Genomic DNA, 22,475 nt, shown 5'->3' with positions numbered 1-22,475 from the left:
TCTACAGTCCCTGAATGTGATCCTGTCAGCTGGGAAAGAAATGGTGGGAGCACATCAATGGGTACTTAATTGGATGAGTCCAGGCTGAGTATTATTTATAAGCCTAGGGTCTTGAAGAGCTATTGGGCAGGGCTAGAGTATCCTATCAGAGGCTCTTTAAAGCAAATATTTTTCATTAAAGATGGGCCCTCTAAACTGTAGAGTCTGAAGTGATTTGCATAAGCCACATAAAATTAAATCTTTCCTGACACTTAGGTCAAATAGATTCCTTCCCTCTTCTTCCTCTAATTAAATAATATTGTGGCTCAGGTGCTGCTAACCAGACTATGAGGAAGGCTATGGACTGGCTTCCCAGAATCAAATACAATTTCTAGGGAATCTGTAGATAACCTGAAGCAAATAAAACCCTGGATCCAAGATGAAGAACCTCATTCTGAGGAACTTATAAGTTACCTAAAATAATCCTTGGCAATTGGTGCCACCAAAAAAAGTTGCATCAGAATTAATTCAGGAAAGATTGATTGTCAATAAGGCAGAGTCTGGAAATATGAATATAGCCATCAAGACTACTAAGAATATGAGATGGTGTGTTGGGGGTGGTCTAGATTTCAACTTGCTTCATCAATGCTTTAGAGTTTGAATCTTCCCTAATCCCTTCCCTTGCTAGGTAGTCTTAGGTGATAGCCTTACCTTCAGTAACTCCTTTTCTCATATATGAAATAGTACCTTGTCAGGGACCCACTTTTACTGGGATACGTGGAAGCTGGAGGTTGCAAGAGAGTGCTGTGCTTCCATGTATAAACTGGTATATAGGTACCCCATAAGTAATTTTTATAAGCATTTGGCTCATGGTTGCTTACCTTCTACTTGTTAATATGAAATACATATCTGCATCAAGGCAGTGACAGCATCCAAAAATGGAACAGAGTATAAACCTGAAGATTTTGAGGAAGATTAAAAATGGCATTTGAGCTGCTGACTCTTGGTTTTGGCGCAGGTTGTGATCTCGGGGTCGAGATCCAGCCCCACATCAGGCTCACGCTCGGAAGGAAGCCAACTTGGGATTCTCTCTCCCTCCCTGTTTCTCCCCTATGCACATGCACACATGCACACACTGTAATAAATCTTTAAAAAAAAAAAAAAAAGGTGGTGAGGTATATTGAGGAATATCCAAGTACTCATCTTTTGTTAATGGAAAAAGAACGATGGGATGGAGTCCCAGGCAGAAACCGACTTCTCAGGGCCCACGCAAAGGCATTTAATACTTTAGGACAGAAAGGAAACTAGGAGCTCCTTCCTTCCACGGTACTGTCAGTGTGTGATCTCAGCCTGTGGGCCTGAGTACTCGGGTTAATCATATCATCAGTCTGCCTGAAATCCTCCAGCAACTTCCCACTACATTTAGAAAGCTCCTTCCTTCCCCGTCTATAAAGTCCTGATTGCGCGCGCTGTCTCTCTCTCTCTCTCTCTCTCTCTCACACACACACACGCACCCATTTACTTCCCCCTTTCCACTCCTTTAAGCCCAGACACTTGAGCCCTTTTTTGTCAGTCACTGGAACATGCCCAGTAGTTCCTAACATGAGGCCTCTGCACTTGGGTTCCTTTCTCGGTTGCTGACAATCAGGTCAGATGACACTGCTTGTGGACCCCGGTTATCGTGCACCCTAAAACGGACTTACAAACTAATGTTTATTGTTGTTCTCTCTTCCCCGCACCTGGGCCACTAACTAGGATGTGTGCTCTTATTTACCGCAGAGTCTAAAGTGTAAAGAAGCATCCAATGCATGTATGTTGAATTCATGAATGCTAGCATGTGAGGCACTATTTTTTTTTTTTTTTTGAGGTACTACTTTTAAAAAGACTAGTTCCTGGGGCTACTAATACATTATATGTTTATTAAAAAATAAAAATTTTTTAAAAAGGGAAAAAAAAAAAGACTAGTGGCCTTGGGATAAAACTTTTAAATTCATAAATACTACCATTTTGCCAAGGAATGTAACACTCAGTACAAAATTAAGATGAATTACCTCACTTAAAAGGTGTGGCTTCTATGAATCCAAACAGAAATGACCCAGGCAGAAATCCCAACTTAAAATGGAAGAGTTTATGTAAATCAACCCATCTAGGGGCACCTGGTTGGCTCAGATTAAGCCTCTGCCTTCAGCTCAGGTCATGATCTCAGGGTCCCAAGATGGAGCCCCACATCGGCTCTCTGCTCAGCGGGGAGCCTGCTTTCCCCCCCCTCTCTGCCTGCTTGTGATCTCTGTCAAATAAATTTTAAAAATCTAAATAAATAAATAAATAAATAAACCCATCTTAATTTAATTGGCTACGTATGTTTCACTAAGTTCTGAAGGAAGAATATATACTTCCCATATTATAAATGATATCAAATGAGTAGGAAGAGTTTCAATAACAAGGCCATAGATACATTGAAACCCCTTTTTATATTAAAAGTTTAAATGAAAGACAAATCCAGGTTGAACATAGTGATTGCAAAATATAATGCAATTTTGAACAATTAAAATTATGAAAATATACAAAATTGATGGGCAACACAGCTAGGCATTTGTACATTTTCCATTATGTGAAGAACACTAAAAATTTCTATATGCTTTATCCACATCAGATAAAGGATTTAAACCAAATGTTTGCTTTGGAGAATCTTAACTTAGGATCTCAGTAGTATAAAAAGCAGTAATTTTTCAGTCTGTAAACAGTAGTCGTGTTTTTCTTTCTTTTTTTTTTTTTAAATATCAATTTACCACACAAAAACAAACACAACAACAACAACAAAAAAAACCCACACAAACCAAAAACAGCAGCAGCAGCAATGGGTTATTTGGGAATTCTCTTCAAATACCAATGACATACAATTGCTGGAGGGTGCTTTTTACTCATGTAAATATATATATATACACATATATATGTAAATATATATATATATATATATATATATTTAAACTGTACACAATTTATAGTGCATAACAGTTTCCAAAAGAACAGATCAATAAAAGATATTGGGCATCTCTGCATAATTTCATTCTTTTTACAATTATCCCAAAATGTAAGAGGTTGGATCTAATTGAAATGCTACATTTAGTAGGAAAGTCAGCAAGTAACAAAGGAAGCATAACCTCGTCCTAACATTATTTGTCACTAAAACCAGGAAAGGTCCTGGGTGTCCCTAGGCAAAAGACAAGTTAGGTAGACCACTGGAGTCAAGCACTGTCCCTGAGGACCAAAGCCAGCTCACTGAGCACACATATGCTAGATTGACCATGGTCAGCTGAAGACTTGTTTCATAGAGCATTTCTATTTCTATGTACAATATTTTTGGATGTTCAAAGAAACATCATTTCAAGAACACATGCCATACACACATACCCCCACCCTCATACACACACCAAGTTCCATCTAAATAGGCAATAGTTTTATGAAATTATGTTGTCATTAAATTAGATTTGGAATCAATCAGAATTTTCAATTCATCTTATTCAAGGCAGTTCTTCCTTTTCGGACGGGGTATGATGGCTATGGATACCAACTTACAGTAAAAAATAACTTCTTGGAATTACTTGATGGACTAGGATTTCCAGCAAGTCTTACTTTGAACAGATAATGTAGTAATTTTCTTAAAATTTTCCTTGGAAGTTCAAGCCGTTACTCATCACCCTATCAAACTGAATCTAAGAAAGTCACAATAAAGGGACAAAATGCAATTGTTTTGCATACAGAGATTATCCAAGCTCTCTTGTTTCCTTTTAAAAGAAAAAAGTATCACATTTCACTGGAGAAGTGAGTAGAAAAGGGAACTGTAAGGTCTTTAAGACCAATCAACCCTCCATCAGATACTTGAATTTTCTCATCAAAGTCGTATCTTTGCTCTTACAGAATTACTAACTTTAATGGTGTTCGAGTAACAAAAACCAAAAACAGAAGCACAGATTCAAACACAAAAAGGTATCAAAGCAATTGTATAAACTGTATAACATTTTCAAGAGCAATGTTATCTTTTCTGTCAGATCAACCTCTGAAGCTATAGTCTTAGGGAGAGCTCCAGGTAAATAATGTAAACACCATCCTGGTGTAATCCTCAAGTTTGAAGAAAGCAGACCAAACATCAAACCCAATGGATAACATTTCTTTGCCAGCCTAAAACTTAAAACCTAAGTTAAGTCCACAATATACATTCCTTCCTTCCTCCCCAAACCCCCCCACTTAAAAAACACTAAAGTATTAAATCTTTATTTTCAAGCACACACACACACGTGTTTGTGTGCTTGAAAAATATATATGTAAAAGCATATACATATATATATATCTCACAAAACCAATGACATTGGTATCAGACTTGCCTGCATAAATTATGTACATGTCTCTTTAAAACAGTGATTCCCATCTTTCCCAAAGATGGATGAAAGACAGCAAGCTAGTCCTTAGCAGGCTCCTAAGTGGTCTGCACTGCTTTCCCTTCCATATGGTGTAAGTTAACACAAGCCTATCTGTGATTTAACTCTCACAGGAGCTAGGATGGGGATTTCTTGGCTATTGGACTATTAAGCCAAACACTGAGTGCCTATGGTCATCTAAGTGGCGCTCTTCAGTGACAGGTGCTTATGCCAAATTTCATCTGAGGCCCTTTGGGTATCTGCTTTGGGTTCTGTGGGAGCCAAGCAGCTGAGGAAGCCTCAAAACTGAACTAATGTGGAAGGAGGGCCTGCTCCCAGTTATGGTCCCCCTACTTCTGCTTTCTGCTTCCTAAGGCTCAAGGACAGACCAAACACCCACTATGATAATGGTAGGGCCATTCAGCTGCTCTGAGGTCAATGCTTTATGCTTAACTTCTATTGCTGCTTTTATAGGACCCCCACCCACCCACCAGATGTTTCTGGTGATGGGAGGAAAGAAGAAAAGTGGGGTTCTCTTGTGGCTGCCATATGCATATGAACATGTATAAAAAGTGGTCAAACCCAGATGAGGGTCCTGCTTCTGATTTATATACAATAATTTAATCAATTGTATACATTTAATACCTAAAAAATTAATTCACAATCAAAGTCCTTCATGCATTTTATGAGGAAGTTCTGGATTAAAATGATGGTCAACCAGATGGAGCTTTTGCCTGGGAAGATGATATCATTTTCTGGTGTAAAGTCACTGGTGCCTGTGGTTCCCACTTCATTAAATTTTTAGTTTCTTTGTGGTCTCCAGTCTTTTTTTCAGCAGCTCTCCGATTTCCAGAAGTGAGTGTAGATAACTGCTCTGCACCTTCCCTTGCACAGTCTTTGAAAATTTTCTCTCTTCCTACAAAGAAGATAAGAATTAGCAGTCTTGGTCTGAAAGCATTCCCTTAGATAGATTATAGTTCCTCTCACGGAAATAAAAACTACCATTACCTTTGGTCTCACAGCAAGCTCCATCAGAATACAATGGATCATTTTCAATTTCATAAAATGCAAATAAGTCTTAAAGCTCATCAGAGATGGGTATTTTTCCATGTGATTTTCATTGACACCCTATTGCTTTAGTGTCATTATTTCAATTCTTTCACCAGTACTCTGTTTTAAGTTATACAAAATAAAAAAACTGAGATTTCTGATCATTAATGTTCATCCAGAAAAAAAGGTAGAGGGGCGCCTGGGTGGCTCAGTCGTTAAGCGTCTGCTTTCTGCTCAGGTCATGATCCCAGGATTCTGGGATGGAGCCCCTCATCAGACTCCCTGTTCTGCAGGAAGCCTGCAGGAAGCCTGCCTCTCCCTCTCCCACTCCCCCTGCTTGTGTTACTGCTCTCCTGCGCTCTCTCTGCCAAATAAATAGATAAAATCTTAAAAAAAAAAAATGGGTAGAAAATTATTACAAAGAAGTCTGGATATAAAATCACTACCATTGTGTTATGAGCTGTACAAAATAGAAAAATTAAGATTTCTGATTATTTCATCATAAAACAAAAGTAGAAATTATTAATTTGGACATTATCAGAGCCACTTCTTAAAGGCATCAAATTTACCTTTTACCTTTGCCAACTTCTCTGGTTACAATATTGAGAAGTGTCTCTCCATACTGACAAAGACCATGTGTTCCAGGACCAAACAGCTAAAAAATAACAAAGCTTTCCTAGACTTCCTCAAATATGTGCTACATACTTGACTTGTAATAGAGACTACAAAAAAATAAAGGGATGGAGTGTTCAAACATCGAAAGGAGGTTGGCTGAGAACTGGTTAGGGTTACATGAAGTTAGCAGTATTGCGAAGCCCTGAAGAAACCAGGGAAGCACACCTTATGGCCAAACAATATTATCTTGAGACCTCGTCTACCTTGGAAGTACACATGTGCATTAGTAGAGAAGGTATGTAAAATACACTTCATACAGGATTGCAGTAAAAGTAAGTGTATATAAACAACCTACAATACCCAATGGCTATGATCCATTCATATGCCGAATACTATACAGCTGTTTAAAAGAACAGCATTAGCCTGAACAAATCTCATGAATATAAGGTTAAGCGGAAAAGCAAGCTAAGTTTCAGTGTAAAACAGTGTATCATTTACTTTCAAAAACATAGCAGCTATTACAGTACATTTTAAATTAACATAAAAGGTCTTGGCTTGGGGCACCTGGATGGCTCAGTTGGTTAAGCAACTGACTTCAGCTCAGGTCATGATCCTGGAGTCCCAGGATCAAGTCCTGCATTGGGATCCCTGCTTTGCAGGGAGTCTGCTTCTCCCTCTAACCGGCTCCACCATGTTCTCGCTCTCATTCTCTCTCTCTCTCTCTAGTAAGTAAGTAAAATATTAAATAAATAAGTAAAATCTTAAAAAAAAAATTCTTGGCACACAACCAGTTTCAGTGGATACATCCAGATAAGAGGAAAATGGACTATGACTGGAGGTGGTAGTTCAGAAGCCTTATGCATAGTATTTCAAGTTTAGAAAGGAAGGAAGGAAAGAAAAAAGAAGCAAACCTAGTGAAAATTGAAGAAAAAAATATTTTTCATCTGAAAGACAACACAGCCAGCACTATATGGAACCTACATTTGGTAGTTGGTGCTGCTCAGTATATTACAGGTATTACGACTTCAATAAAAAATAAGCAATTAAATACCCCATCCTCCTATACCCCTCCATAACTGTTTTATGTAAGCCTCACTATAATCCTATAAAAGAGTTTAATACAGATACAGATAAAGAAACTGAGGCCTAGAAAGGTTAAGTGACTTCCCAGGTCAAAGATGAGGATGAGATACCAGGGTGGGTGAGTCAGTTAAGCATCTGACTCTTGGTTTCAGCTCAAGTCATGATCTCAGGATTGTGAGATGGAGCCCTGTGTTAGACTCCGCGAAGAGTCTGCTTGAGATTCTCTCCCTCTGCCCCTCCCCGCAACTCGCACACATGCTTACTCTGTCTCAAATAAATAGATCTTTAAAAAAAAAAAAAAAAGAGGGACACCCGGGTGGCTCAGTCAGTTAAGTGTCTGCCTTCAGCTCAGGTCATGATCTAGGGTCCTGGGACTGAGCCCCAAGTCGGGCTTCCTGCTCAGTGGGGAGTCTGCCTCTCCCTCTCTTCCTACCCTTTGCTCATGCTCTCTCTCTCAAATAAATAAAATCTTGTTTTTAAAAGATTTTATTTATTTGATAGAGCAAGCGAGCACAAGCAGGGGAAACAGCAGGCATAGGCAGAGGGAGAAGCAGACTCCCCACTGAGCAGGGAGCCCAATGCAAGGCTCGATCCTTCGTCCCTGAGATCATGACCTAAGCCAAAGGCAGATGCTCATCTGACAGAGCCACCCAGGTGCCCAAATAAATAAAACCTTAAAAAAAAAAAAATGAGGACAGAGTTAAGTCTTGAAAAATCCACAGTACCCCAAGGTTAAAGATAACCTTCAGAACAAATACTCAAAATGAGAAATCCCATTCCTCACATCAGAAGGCACAGATCCTTTAACAACCACCATACAACCAGCAATAGCAGGCTACTGTGCCTGTCATCTTTGTACTGGACAGTCCTTCCCACATACCATGTGCTCCAGCTCTGCCAACTGACTTACGATGTCCCCACACAATTCACCTCTGTCTCCAGCTTTTGTCTGCCTCTTTCTGCTCTGGACTCCTTTCCATCCATTCTGGTTTACCTACTGAAAACTTAATCCTTAAATGCCGCCTCTCTGGTAACTCTTTCTGACTTGCTCAGTTTTTGTGCCTCTATCATATCTCCAAATTAATTTGTATGCATCTTACAGCCGGGTCTTTCTTTCAAATTAACATATAGTGTATTATTAGTTTCAGAGGTAGACTTCAGTGATCATGTCTTATATAACACCCAGTGCTCACTGCATCACGGCTCCTCCCTTAATGTCTACCACCACCTACCCTACCCTCCCACCCACCCACCTCCCCTCCAGCAACCCTTAGTTTGTTTCCTATGATTAAGAGCCTCCTATGGATTGATTGTCTCCCTCTGATTTTGTCTTGTTTTATTTTTCCCTCACTACCCCTATGGTCCTGTTTTGTTTCTTAAATTCCATATATGAGTGAGATTATATAATCGCCTTTCTCTGACTGACATATTTCATTTAGCATTAATACCTCTAGTTCCATCCACATAGTTGCAAATGGCAAGATTTCGATTTTTATGGCTGAGTAGTATTCCATTATATAGCTATACCACCTCTTTCTTATCCATTCATCTCTTGATAGACATCTGGGCTCTTTCCATAGTTTGGCTCTTGTAGACATTACTGATATAAACACCGGGGTGCAGGTGATCACTGTGTTTGTATCCTTTGCGTAAATACCCAGTAGTGCAATTGCTGGGGGTTAGGGTAGCTTTATTGTCAACTTTCTGAGGAAATGCCATACTATTTTCCAGCTACAGGCTGGTCTTTTTTTTTTTTTTAAATAAATTTTTATTTATTTATTTGACATAGAGACACAGCAAGACAGGGAACACAAGCAGTAGAGTGGGAGAGGGAGAAGCAGACTTCCCACTAAGCAGGGAGCCTGATGCGGGGCTCAATCCCAGGACCCTGGGATCATGACCTGAGCTAAAGGCAGCCGCTTAACCAACTGAGCCACCCAGGCCCCCCTACAGCCAGTTCTTTTGATCACTGTATTTAATGAGCATTTACCCAGAACAGCAACCTCAATATATTTATATCTATCTAAAAATTAACAACCCAAATACCCAGCAAAGCCCAATGAAGCAAGTAACATGAAGCAATGTGACATTCATTCAAGTTTGTGATCTTTAAGATTTTTTTTTAAGATTTTGTCAGAGGGAGAGAGAGCGAGCAAGCATAAGCAGGAGTGACAGGCAGAGGGAGAAACGGGCTCCCTGCTGAGTGGAAAGCCCAACATGGGCTCAATCCTAGGTCCCTGGGATCATGACCTGAGCCAAAGGAAGATGCTTAATTGACAGCCACCTAGGCATCCCTAAGATTTTTTTTTTTTTGAATAGATACTACAATTTTACGTTTTTATTGTTCTACAGTATTCAGGAAAGGGGATAAGATTTTGGACCAGAGAGTAAGTTTGGGTTTATCCTAAAAAGTTGAATGGCTCAAAATCTGCCACTAATTACCATATTTCTCCATATGTAAATAAGTGTTCCAAATGGGCGATCAAGTATCCCTTCTTTCAGAATGGTGTGCAAGTAGGAGGTAGAAGGCCAGAATCCTAGCTAGGATGTACCTATTTCTCAAGGATTCAATTACTAGGCCTTTACTGGCTTCCCAAGTGCCCAAAAGCATAAAGGCTAGTGGCAGATACAGATGTGTTCTAGGAATACAGAAGGGGAAGAGGTGGAAATAGTTATGGATGATGAGACTGGAACTTATCTGGGGCTGAGAAATGAGAGCTGCTATTCTCTACTTTCTAATTCTCTTAAACATACATTTTGTGTGTAAAGAAAGAGCGAAACACTATAGAAGCATTAAGAAGACTAAGGTACATAAGTACTTACCTGTAATAATCTAGACAGTCAAAAAAGAACCACCAATGTAAAAAAAAAAAAAAAAGAACCACCAATGTATAGTATGCTATCATTTGTGTTTAAAAGTAAAAGGTTGTGGGAAATGAAAGAGACATATGCTTGTAGCTGGGTTATTGAACTCAGGAAGATTGTACAAGAAACTACCAACAACAAAGGTTCCTTCTTGGAAATGGAACTAGGAAATGTGTTAGGATGGGAGGAAGACATTTCACTATATAGTCTTTATTTATTCCACCTTTTTTTTTTTTTTAAACCATATACTTATTTTACTTTATAAAACAATACACTGTAGGGGCACCTGGGTGGCTCAGTGGGTTAAAGCCTCTGCCTTCAACTCCTCCGGTCATGATCTCAGGATCCCGGGATCGAGGCCCGCATCGGGCTCTCTGCTCAGCCTATTTGTAATCTCTCTCTCTCTCTATCTCAAATAAATAAATTAAAACAAAACAAAACAAAACAAAACAAAACCAATACATTGTAAAGCTTAAAAAAAGAAAGAGTAAATCAATAAAACAAAAATACTAAAGAATTAATCCATCAATTAGTCCTACTTACCACGGAAGTCTATGTTCATTCTAATGTGTATATAGGAAAGACAGCTTAACTATCTAAAACCAAACTTCTAGTTTCACCTCTGAACTCATCTGCTTTCTTTAACCAGTCTTCGGAAATGTTATTTAAGGCTCTGAGCCTCTTCCCACAGTAAGCCCCTTGTTAATAGCTCTAATGTGTTGAAGCATTACAAAAGAGGGGCTTATAATCTTTTAACGCTGGTGAGCCAAGCAATATTCCATTCCCTCTCCTCCCTGGGGAAGGTCCGGAACTAGAAATTATGGCTGCTCTCATTAGTGGATGAGTTTCCTCACTAGCAGAGGCTCAGGTCAGATAACTACTCAAGGGAGCACTCCCTCCCAACTGAAGTTTCATCACTAGAGCAACTAGGACTGATGAATGTTACCTCACTTGACACCATTAAATCTTCAATCATTTCAGACTGAAAGTTTACTTAGTTTTTTTTTTTTTTTTTAAGATTTTATTTATTTATTTGACAGAGATCACAAGTAGGCAGAGAGGTAGGCAGAGAGAGAGGAGGGGAAGCAGGCTCCCTGCTGAGCAGAGAGCCCGATGCGGGGCTCGATCCCAGGACCCTGAGATCATGACCTGAGCCGAAGGCAGAGGCTTTAACCCACTGAGCCACCCAGGTGCCCCTTAGTTCATTTTTTAAAAGAATACTTATCTTAAAGGCAAGACTTTATAAGGATTTTGCTAACAAATTTTTAAGAAACTAGCCTATAATAATTATCAAAAGAAGTCTCATTGAGTGGTACCCTTGATTCCATGCTTGGCTCCATTCCCCCTTTTGACTGGCTTACTCTCCAGCCTAATTATTACTGACATAATTATTTATGATGTCCAGCTTCTCTTTTTCAGCTGGTAACCGCTGGGATAGCAAAGAAACCAGCGAACCCAGCATCAGATAACTTTTCACTCGAGGAGACTATCCCTGGATCTCAATGGCTGGTTTCCTCTGGTGCTCACAACAGGGATAGTTCTAACTGCACTCCTCATTAACTAATCATCAGTATTCATAGCAAAGGAACAACCCCAAAAATGTACAGAAAGCAGGTATGGGGTGGGGAGAAGTGAAGGCAGAGGGGAAATCACCACCACCAATGACACAACAAAAAACTGCTGCCAGGCACCTTCCAATCACAAGTTCTACATGGAGCAGATGATGAACTAAAATTAACTTATCCTTGTGATAAAGTGAAACACTTGAGTATCTACAAATAACTTATTGGTGATCACCTACAGTCCCTTACCAGTGAGAGAGAAGTATCTTCTAAAATAAGTTCTTCAAGTTTAAGTGCAATTAGATGTGTTTCAAGCCCTTTAATATGATCCACAACGTTGGAAATTAAAGTCTGAAGCCCAGTAACATAGTCTTGGAAACTGGTGAAGACAGGTGGCTGGAAAAAAGATTTATAAAAAAGATGAAACATTATCAAACATATTTCCTTTGCTTACATCTCATAAGCTATATTAACTTCATGCTACAGTTACTTAATGCTATTAATAGTAAGCAGGATAGATACAGTTTTGAACATTAAGACAGTCTCTCAAACCAAGGTAAATTTAATTGGTACCAATAATGCTTAACTCAGCAACAATGACAAGCATTTTTTAAAAATGGGGCTTATTCACTCTGGGGAACTGGAGATGGAAAAACCAAGAGAAAATATTTTAGGTGGTCATTACTCAACTTCATGCTAAGAATCTTCTGGAACACTAAAGAAGATGAGAGGAACAAAAGTATCATTTCTTCTCTATGTCTTTAAGATTTCCTCTAATATTAATAACAGAAATAGAGTTTTCTAAGTTCCAACAGAAAAAATAATGGGTAACAACAACAATCACAAAAATTCTGAAAAAAAGTAGTATATGAGGTTATATTATAAAGCTATATGAAATCCAGACAGTACTGGTATATAAGTGAACTGATAAAAAGTGAAAGAAAACAAGTCCCAAGATAAACCAAAGAGTGTAAGGGAATTTAAATGGTAACATCTCAAAACAATGGTTTCCAGTGGATGAATGGTACTGAGATAACTTGTGAGACATCTGAAATTATGAAACAGGAGCACCTGGCTGGCTCAGTCAGTAGAGCATGCAACTCTTGACCTTAGGGCTCGTGGTCTTGAGTTGGGTGTAGGGATGCCTACCTTCGGTGTAGGGATGACTTAAAAATAATTTTTAAAAAACATTTATTTATTTGAGAGAAAGAGAGAGAGAGCACAAGCACATGAGCAGGGATAAGGGCAGAGGGAGAAAATCTCAAGCAGACTCTCCAATGAGCACAAAGCACAATAACCCATGATATCATGACTTGAGCTGAAACTAAGAGTTGAATACTTAACCAAGTGACCCAATCAGGGGGTGAAATCTTTTTAAAAAATAAACAAAATAAAAAGTACCAAAATAAATTCCAAACAGGGTAAACACCTAAGTTTAAAAAATCCATCAAAGCACCAGAAGAAAACTTAGTTAATGGCTTGTGTAATAATTGAAAAGGACTTTTTAAACATTACACCAAACTAAGAACCATTAAAAAAATTTTTCTTGGGACGCCTGGGTGGCTCAGTTGGTTAAGCAGCTGCCTTCGGCTCAGGTCATGATCCCAGCGTCCTGGGATCGAGTCCCACATCGGGCTCCTTGCTCCGCAGGGAGCCTGCTTCTCCCTCTCCCTCTGACTCTGCCTTCCACTCTGTCTGCCTGTGCTCGCTCTCACTCTCTCTCTGGCAAATAAATAAATAAAATCTTAAAAAAAAAAAAAAAAAATTTTCTTAATTACTATGTTGACCAAAAAAATTACTCAAGTTAAAAGATAAATGAAAAACTGGAAAAAATTGCATCATTAGGGATATAGAATTAATAACATTATTAAATTAAGAACCCAACAGCTTAAAATATATCATTAGGAAAAATATTACTACCACAACAGGAAACTTGGGCAAAGATATGAACAGAAGGGACACCTGGGTGCCTCAGTGAGTTAAATCCTCTGCCTTCAGCTCAGGTCATGATCTCAAGGTCCTGGGATCGAGCCCTGCATCGGGCTCTCTGCTCAGCAAGGATCCTGCTTCTTCCTCTCTCTACCTGCTTCTTTGCCTACTTGTGATCTCTCTATCAAATAAATAAATAAAAATCTTGAAAAAAAAAATATGTGAACAGAAAATATATCAAAGAAATCTCAGCAACATGTGACACAATTTAAAAATCAGACAAATGCAAAAAACCTGTCCAATCAGTTAGTAAAGAGCAGTTTATGCACTTTATCTCATTCTCTCTCCATTGAATAAATAAAATCTTAAAAAAAAAAAAAAAGGTAATGAGATACATCCATGTATCTCCAGAAGAGGTGTCTAAGGTACCCTGTTAAATGAAAACACAAACAGGTTTCCGATATAGAGTATAATTCTGGTTTGTTCGCAGTGGTGATCACTGGCTGGTGGGACTATGAGTGAACTTCACTTTATTCACATCTTTAGGTTACTTTGATGATCAAGAAAATAGGAAGGCTGTTCTCAATTTTAGAAATTAAAAAAGCAGTAACTACAATCCACCCAAGCCCCAAAATCCAAATGCCAATAAGCTCTTCGAAATGTTCTAGGTACATGGGCTTTCATTAGAAGAGATTAACAGAGAAACTTTTACCTACACTTTCAAAGTTTACACTCATGATCTGTTAAATTATCTTGAAAGAAGAAGAGAGAAGGTTCCTTCACTTAGCCCCTCATCCAAATATAACTACCCTTTGTTTCTAAATGAATGAAACATCCAGCAAAGCAGTGTCAAATCTAAAGAATTCCTGAATTGTTACTGAATTATGCAGGAAGTCTATATTACCACTAAAACCATTAACATTTTCAAATGACAATGGTCACTATATGTTGCTACAGTGAAGAACACTCTCCCATTTATAATGACAGGACAAATTCAAACATTAAAAAAAAACAGCATGTCCTGTGCAGAATGAATCCTAAATAACTTTGCTCATGTAAAGTACACAAATTATGTTAATGTTTTACACATTCGAAAATTAAATCAATAGATGGAAGGACCCTCCAAAATTGAAGACAAAGAAAAATAAATGAATCTTATTTATACCATGCTAATAATATAATTTATTTTTAATTCCAGTGTTTTTACCGAGTACTTAACTCTGTATCCAATGGTACAAGAACAACCGCAAAAAAATTTAAACTTTACTTAGTGGCTTACTGAAACTAGTAATGCAAATGATATAATAATGTAATCCCAAAACTGTTTAGTATTTCTTGTAAAACAAGTGAAATAAATACATTGATGCTATAGGGAACCAGTGTTCAAACTCTGGGGGTGGCGTGGGGGGAAACTATAAACTGGAATGAGAGAAGAAAAAGAACAGAGAACATGGTAATGTTGAACTAAAACTGGAGGTATCAGTAAGAATTAATTATTTTGTGTGTTTACACGTGTACATACATTTCCTCTTTCCACTAACATAAACTTGAAACCCCATCAACAATCAGTACACCTGGGGCACCTGGGTGGCTCAGTGGGTTAAGCCTCTGCTTTCGGCTCAAGTCATGATCCCAGGGTCCTGGGATCGAGTCCCACATTGGGCTCTCTGCTCAGCAGGGAGCCTACTTCCTCCTCTCTCTCTGCCTGCCTCTCTGTCGACCTGTGATCTCTGTCAAATAAATAAATAAAAATCTTAAAAAAAAAAAAAAAAAAAAAACAATCAGTACACCTAACACCTACATCTTGGTTTTGAAATGCCACTCCCCATAAAAGAACGAGGCAGGGTTTGGGCACCTGGGTGGCTCAGTGGGTTAAGCCTCTGCTTTCGGCTCAGGTCATGATCTCAGGGTCCTGGGATCAAGTCCCACATCGTGCTCTCTGCTCAGCGGGGAGCCTGCTTCCCTTCCTCTCTCTCTGCCTGCCTCTCTGCCTACTTGTAATCTCTCTCTGTCGAATAAATAAATAAAATCTTTAAAAAAAAAAAAAGAACCAAGCAGGACTCCTTGAAATGTCTCAGTTCAGTTCAATGGGAACAAAGTGGATGGAGCATTTTTGCTTTTCTATAGGTGTGTAATTTAAAAACAAAAACAAGCTGGGGAGGGAAAACGAATGTACACAGGATTCTAAGATATTTATAATATGCAGTAAAACAGTGAAAAGAAACAGCAGCATGCAGCCAAGTTATATTTTCTCTGTTATTACCATGATGATGCTGGTTTCTTTTTTCTTCTTTTTCTTTTTCTGTAAATTTAATTTGTATGGTCGCAGGACACTCTCACAGTAACTGGACACCCAAAGGATAATAGAAATGGTCTAAAGGAGGAAAAATTGCAGATTTATCAATAAGGATTATATTCAAGACATCTTTCAGGAAATTAAGGATTATGGATTGAACAACCCTTGCTGACAGTTCTACACAAATCCTTTCAAATTCTCCTCTAGCTCTCCACTACAGATTAGAGAGATTAGATTACTTTCTAGAATTACCACACAGATCCCGAAGATCTTCATCTGAATACTGCTCGAAATACTAGAAATACTACAATTGCTTCAATCTTTACCCTCCCTTCTAGCTCTCCCAGCCCTAAAGCCATCCTACATTTGGTCCAGTTTCCTTTCACTCCCTTGCAGGAAGTAATTCTTTCACTCAAAGAGAGGTCCAAATTCCTTGCCTGGAATCCAAAGGTTCTTTACATATGCCTCTCCCCACTCACCTCCCAGCCCAGTAAAATAGTACCTCCCCTACAGATCTTAAACAGAGAGAGGCACGGGATCAAGCACCAAATCAGGCTCTGCGCTCAGCAGAGTCTGCTTTTCCCTTTCCCTCTGCACCTCCCCCTGCACTCTCAAATAAATAAATAAAATCTTTAGACAAAAAAAAAGGTTCTTTCTCTCCCTCTGCTCCACCCCCAAAGCACTCATGCTCTCTTTAGAAAGGAAGGAAGGAAGGAAGGAAGGAAGGAAGGAAGGAAGAAAGACAGACAGACAAAAAACGCAAAAAACAGAGAATCCTCCTTGGTCAGCATGTTTTCCTCCTTGAAGTTAGGTGTTTATACCATGCTTCTTCTCTGTTACAGAGTGCATGGACATACCCATGCAATTATTACTGTTTTGCTCAGCCTTAGACACTTATACTGTGCCAATCACCAGAACAGACTAGGAGGAAGAGAAAAGTAAACAAACGTGACGAAAATAAGATAATGGATTAGGAATGTTTGCAATCCTCCTCTTCCCTCTGATTAAAAAAAAGAGAGTTTTGCTAAATCTGTGCCCAGATTCTCCTTTATAAGGTAGAATCTTGGTTAATTAATGACTAGCAACAACAAATTTAAAAAGCTGGTGGTTGGGGTGGCTGGGTGATGGACACTGGGGAAGGTATGTGTTGTGGTAAGTGCAAGGTATTATGTAAGACTGATGAATCACAGAACTGTACTCAAACAAGTAATATATTATATGTTAATAAAAACTGAGAAATCATTCATGGTGAAATAATAATAATAAATAAAAAGCTGGTGGAGTTAACTTAAAATATGTAATCGTGTAGTCAAAAAGGAAAGTGAACAAGAGAACAGATTTGGAGTGAATATGAGAAATTTTTAGAGATTGGTAAAGCAAACTGCAAGTTTTAGTCATGATGAACAAAACCTTCTTGGTATGCCTGGAAGGAGCTCATTCAAAAATGACTTAAATTGCTTTTCACTTAACAAAAGGTGGGGGTGGAGGATTAAATTACAGGTGTAAGGTGCCTATTACCTGTTCATTTTTTAAAAATTAATCCTTCACTCAATAAAGGAAAACCGAGTTTCTCAGGAAGAGAACAAAGACATACCTCGACAAAGAAGACTAAGTTCTCTAAAAGAACAGGTCGTGTTTTCAAATTACCATCTTTAACTTCTAAGAGGTCACCTTTACATCTACTGAAGACATCTGAAAACAGGAAAATATTTTATTGTTTCGTTCAGCTTTTGTTTCAATGATTTTTAGGAATACGATGCGCAATAAGTAAATATAAAAAGATTAATCCAGAAAGTCCCCCCCCCCCCCAGTGAACCAAACAACAAAGGATATCTATTTTCACCTTTTTTTTTAAAAAAAAGGATTTTAGGGACGCCTGGGTGGCTCAGTTGGTTAAGCAGCTGCCTTCAGCTCAGGTCGTGATCCCAGGGTTCTGGGATCGAGTCCCACATGGGGCTCCTTGCTCGGCAGGGAGCCTGCTTCTCCCTCTGCCTCTGCCTGCCTCTCTGTCTGCCTGTGCTCACTCACTCTCTCTCCCTCTGTCTCTGACAAATAAATAAATAAAATCTTAAAGATAAAAAAATAAAAAAAGGATTTTATTTTTAAGTAGTTTCTATCCCTAAAGTAGGGCTCAAAATTATGACCCCAAGATAAAGAGTTGCAGGCTCTACCAACTGAGCCAGCCATGAGCCCCTATTTTCAGCTCTTTAAAAAGCCATGTAACTATTGCTCTGTTGACTTCAAAATATAAAAGGTGACCTTATAAATGACATATTCTATAGTTTAAAAACCAGCTAGCCTTTCCACAAATAGGCCACTGCCACAATAAAATTAAGACTCCAAATGAATGATTTAAAAGAATGTGGGCCATTATGGACTAAAAGACTAAGGTGCATGATAGAAATTCACCTTCATAATAAATACCATGTTTTATTCACACAATCTTTGTCTTTTACTTATCATTCTTCAGTTGGGCAATAAATTAAAAGACCATTTAGGCTCTTAAAAAGAAAGACCCTTATAGATTTGAAATGCACTTATGTACATTTATACCAAACAATTCCATTTCCAGGAATTTAATCCCAAGGAAATGCTCAAATGAGTACCCAAACACTTATGTCCCAAAATGTTTATTTCAGCATTATTATAAATAATCATAAATAACTCAGGTACATAACCTATTATGTACTCCATGAGGCATACATAAATTAACAGTACATTGCTCTAATACTGTGATTATAAGTAACTGACATGGTAAATGTTCAAGACAACAAAACGTTAAAATAAAAAGTATGTATTATAACCTTTTCATGTGTTTAAAAAAATAAATCACTACTACGTATTTCCACGTACACATAGAAGACTGTTTAGGGGGCATCTAAAAGTACAGACCCCAAAGTGTTACTTACCTTGTAAGTAAAAGTATTTATTTCCCTCTGGGGAAATAGGGCTGGGAATGAAAGAAAGACCACACCTACTTGTTAACTGTTTTACAGTAGGTTGTTTACTACTTTTGTAATCAACACTTTTTAAAGTTAAAAACAAAATACCAAAATACCAAAAGTATGCATTATTATTTTCAAGTTGTTGTTTGCAACTCTTGCAATTTCTGCTAAAAAATGAGATCCTGTCAGACAATAAAATATGGGACTCCACAGTCAGAATGCTTACCTTTTAATTGTTCTAGTAAAGACTTAAGACTATTCTCTACTCTCTCCTGGATCTCCACTGTATCCTCTAAAATTGAAAAACAAACACAAAAACAAAAACACTCAATTTTTTTAGGGAGAAAAAGAATTAATATCAACACCTGCAAGCAACTCACGGACAAGGACATTTTCTTTATTCTTAAGACTCAAAGGCATCAAATTCCAATACTGAGAGACAAAGAAAAAGATAAAAGAAAGGAAAAGAAAAAGAGAGGCATTAACTACCTTTCTCTCAAAAGTAATACCTAAAATTCTCTAAGAAGACTTAAAATCCATGTGCTTCAAATACTCTCAACGACAGAATCCACAAACCTTATGATTGGGGGATGATGGGGATTAATGGAATATGTGTGATTCTCACCGAGTTAGGAAAAAACTCATTTCCACAAAGTTTAGTAAAGAATTCAATCTGAGGGGCGCCTGGGTGGCTCAGTGGGTTAAAGCCTCTGCCTATGGCTCAGGTCATAATCACAGGGTCCTGGGATGGAGCCCCACATCGGGCCCTCTGCTCAGCAGGGAGCCTGCTTCCCTTCCTCTCTCTCTTTGCCTGCCTCTCTGCCTACTGGTGATCTCTGTCAAATGAGTAAATAAAATCTTAAAAAAAAAAAAAAAAAGAATTCAATCTGAAATTCAATAATACTTCAACAAATTAAGGATTTTTTTCAACTTTTGGACATAACAAGTGATTTTAAATAGGGAAGACTTAAATTTCTTTTTTTTTTTTTTTTTTAAGATTTTATTTATTTATTTGACAGAGAGAAACCACAAGTAAATGGAGAGTCAGGCAGAGATAGAGAGAGAGGGAAGCAGGCTCCCTGCCAAGCAGAGAGCCTGATGCGGGACTCGATCCCAGGACCCTGAGATCATGACCTGAGCCGAAGGCAGCGGCTTAACCCACTGAGCCACCCAGGCGCCCCAAAGGGAAGACTTAAATTTCTAAAACATTACTTCATAATCTATGAATGTACCTTCTTTGATATTAAACTAGACACTTCCAGAACAGCTTCCATCTCCTCCCAATCTGTCCAAATATGTGAACTGTTAACATTTACTAAGTTTTCAAAGACAAAGACCCAGTAAATACACTCATGCAAATGTACACTTACCTAAACCACTGGTGTCCAGCTCATAAATATCACTAACAAGATAAAAAGAACTGGTCTGACACTGAGAACAGCCAGAACTAAAGAATCCAGCCATTCTGGTAGGTACAGGACCAAGGAAAGGATACTGGAAAAAAAAGGGGGGAAAGTAATGTCCTTTAAATCAATCTAAACTTATAAAGAACAAGAAAACAGCAGACTATAACTACTGGATAAAAGTCTATTTCAGCAATTAAGTTGCAATTCACTATCTAACTAAACTAACAACTGAATCATTATGGTGAAAACAGAAACCCTGTATTAGTTTGTTGGCTATTAAAAATATACCACTACAAATAAAGCTACTTTGCTTTTCCTCACTCTCCAATTTGGATAGTGAGGGAGCCTCTGTAATTCCCAAGTCTATAAAGTCAGGGTTTTTTTCCTACAGGTGCCATAAACTAGGACAAAATATTGTTCTTTACTATTCACCCACCCCAAATTCCTATTTTTAAAGACAGTCATAGGTTACTGCAGCTTTGATGGTGAACACATATTGATGATACCTGAACTTCCTTCTCAATGAATCGCTTTCCCGTCTCCAGGGCCACCTCCAGCTGTTGAAGGAGTAAACGAAGAATATCAATCCGGGAGGACACGCCATTCTCAGTGGTCTTTTCTGAGTTCCTTGGCTCCATGGGGTGGTTCAGACTTGGAAGTCCACTAATAAGCCTCAATGTTAAGGAACGGATTCTTAACCACATGGTCTCTTCCTCCAAGGAAAGTTTCTTATGTTCTTCAGAAACATCCCTTAAAAAGAAATATCCCCAAACGATCCATTTTATTCAATGTGTTGCCTTTACATCTTTCAAGCTTTACTTCGATCAGTCAAGATGCCATTGAATGATCCCAGCACTTGTCTTCCTAGCTGAATGATCTCACATAAACCCAATCACCCAAGTCCCCAATTCAGGATTAATAAAATGGGGAATGATAACCTACCGAACAAGTCAATTTGCCACTTCAGTGAGATTTCTGATAACAACAAAATACATATTATGTATTTTGCTGAAAATGTTGCTGAAAATTTTTATATCATGCATTTTCAACAAAATACACAATATAAAAATTTCAAATGACAGAAAACTGAAAAATAGAAAAATGTACCCTAATAACCAAACACCTACAATATTAACAAGCTTGGTATCAATTCTTTCACTCTTACAATACAGATGAACAAAACTACAACTAAAGACATTTATATAATTTGACATATTTTAAACAAATAAAATGGGTTCATGATATTTATACTTTCTGGACAGTCTATAGAAAAAAGAGTTACCATAGCAAGCCTGAGGCTATGATCTTTAGAAGGGCCAGCTTGCAAGGCTGACCATTAGCTAATGTCTAGGAACTTGGCACTCCAACCATTCCCTAAATGATAAGAGTGGCTCACTACACCTAGGCTATTTGTACAAACCATATGGTCTATTGTGAACATCTGCTTTCCTTCTGGGAGTCTGGAATGTTGACACATGATAGACAGAGGGTACCTACATAACCAGCTGGTAAAAACCTGGGGCACTAGGGGCACCTCGGCAACTCAGTTGAGTTAAGCCTCTGCCTTTAGCTCAGGTCATGTTCTCAGGGTCCTGGGATGGAGCCCCGCATCAGACTCTCTGCTGAGCAGGGAGCCTGCTTCCCGCCCCACCCCCCACCAGCCTGCCTCTCTGCCTACTTGTGGTATCTGTCTGCTAAATTAATAAATAAAAATCTTGGGACGCCTGGGTGGCTCAGTTGGTTAAGCAGCTGCCTTCAGCTCAGGTCATGATCCCAGCGTCCTGGGATCGAGTCCCGCATCGGGCTCCTTGCTCGGCAGGGAGCCTGCTTCTCCCTCTGCCTCTGCCTGCCATTCTGTCCGCCTGTACTCGCTCTCTCTCCCTCTCTCTCTGACAAATAAATAAATAAAATCTTTATAAATAAATAAATAAATAAATAAATAAATAAATAAATAACTTTTAAAAAAACAAAAACAAAAACAAAAAAAAACCTGGGGCACCAAATCTCAAATGGGCTTCCCTGGGCAGAAATGCTGCACACACATCACTGCATTTTTTGCTGCTAAGAAACGCAGAAGGGAGAGAGCACTGGAAGTCTGTGCATGGAGTTGTCCAGATTCTGTGTCTTTTTCCCTTGCTGATCCTGTCATTTCTCCTTCTGTTATAATAGACCTTAGCTGTGAAGACAACTACAGGTTAAATCTTATGAGTCCTAGCAAACCACTGAATGCAGTCTTGGCAATCCCCAAATCACAGTGCACTTGACATCTGAACAACATTGATTTGAACTGCATGGGTCCACTTACAAAGATTTTTTTTTTTTGGAAAATG

General features: G+C 38.5%; 1 protein-coding gene across 1 annotated transcript in view; it reads right to left on the bottom strand.

The window, feature by feature from the left end:
* Positions 1-4,959: 4,959 nt before the first annotated feature.
* Positions 4,960-22,475, bottom strand: part of NAA25 (N-alpha-acetyltransferase 25, NatB auxiliary subunit) — a 71,617-nt gene continuing 54,101 nt past the window's right edge. Inside the window, exons 18-24 of the mRNA XM_082698380.1 lie at positions 20,652-20,895; positions 20,110-20,233; positions 18,966-19,031; positions 17,389-17,486; positions 15,762-15,872; positions 11,819-11,965; positions 4,960-5,310 (exon numbers count right to left, since the gene is read on the bottom strand). Coding sequence (XP_082554506.1) covers positions 5,188-5,310; positions 11,819-11,965; positions 15,762-15,872; positions 17,389-17,486; positions 18,966-19,031; positions 20,110-20,233; positions 20,652-20,895 — 913 coding nt within the window. The 3' untranslated portion in view covers positions 4,960-5,187. The remainder of the gene's footprint in view (positions 5,311-11,818; positions 11,966-15,761; positions 15,873-17,388; positions 17,487-18,965; positions 19,032-20,109; positions 20,234-20,651; positions 20,896-22,475) is intronic.

This window comes from Mustela nivalis (assembly GCF_964662115.1).
Source record: "Mustela nivalis genome assembly, chromosome: 14".
NCBI classification, from domain to species: Eukaryota; Metazoa; Chordata; class Mammalia; order Carnivora; family Mustelidae; genus Mustela; species Mustela nivalis.
The sequence above is the reverse complement of the archived record's forward strand: the minus strand, read 5'-3'. Positions and strand labels throughout refer to the sequence as shown.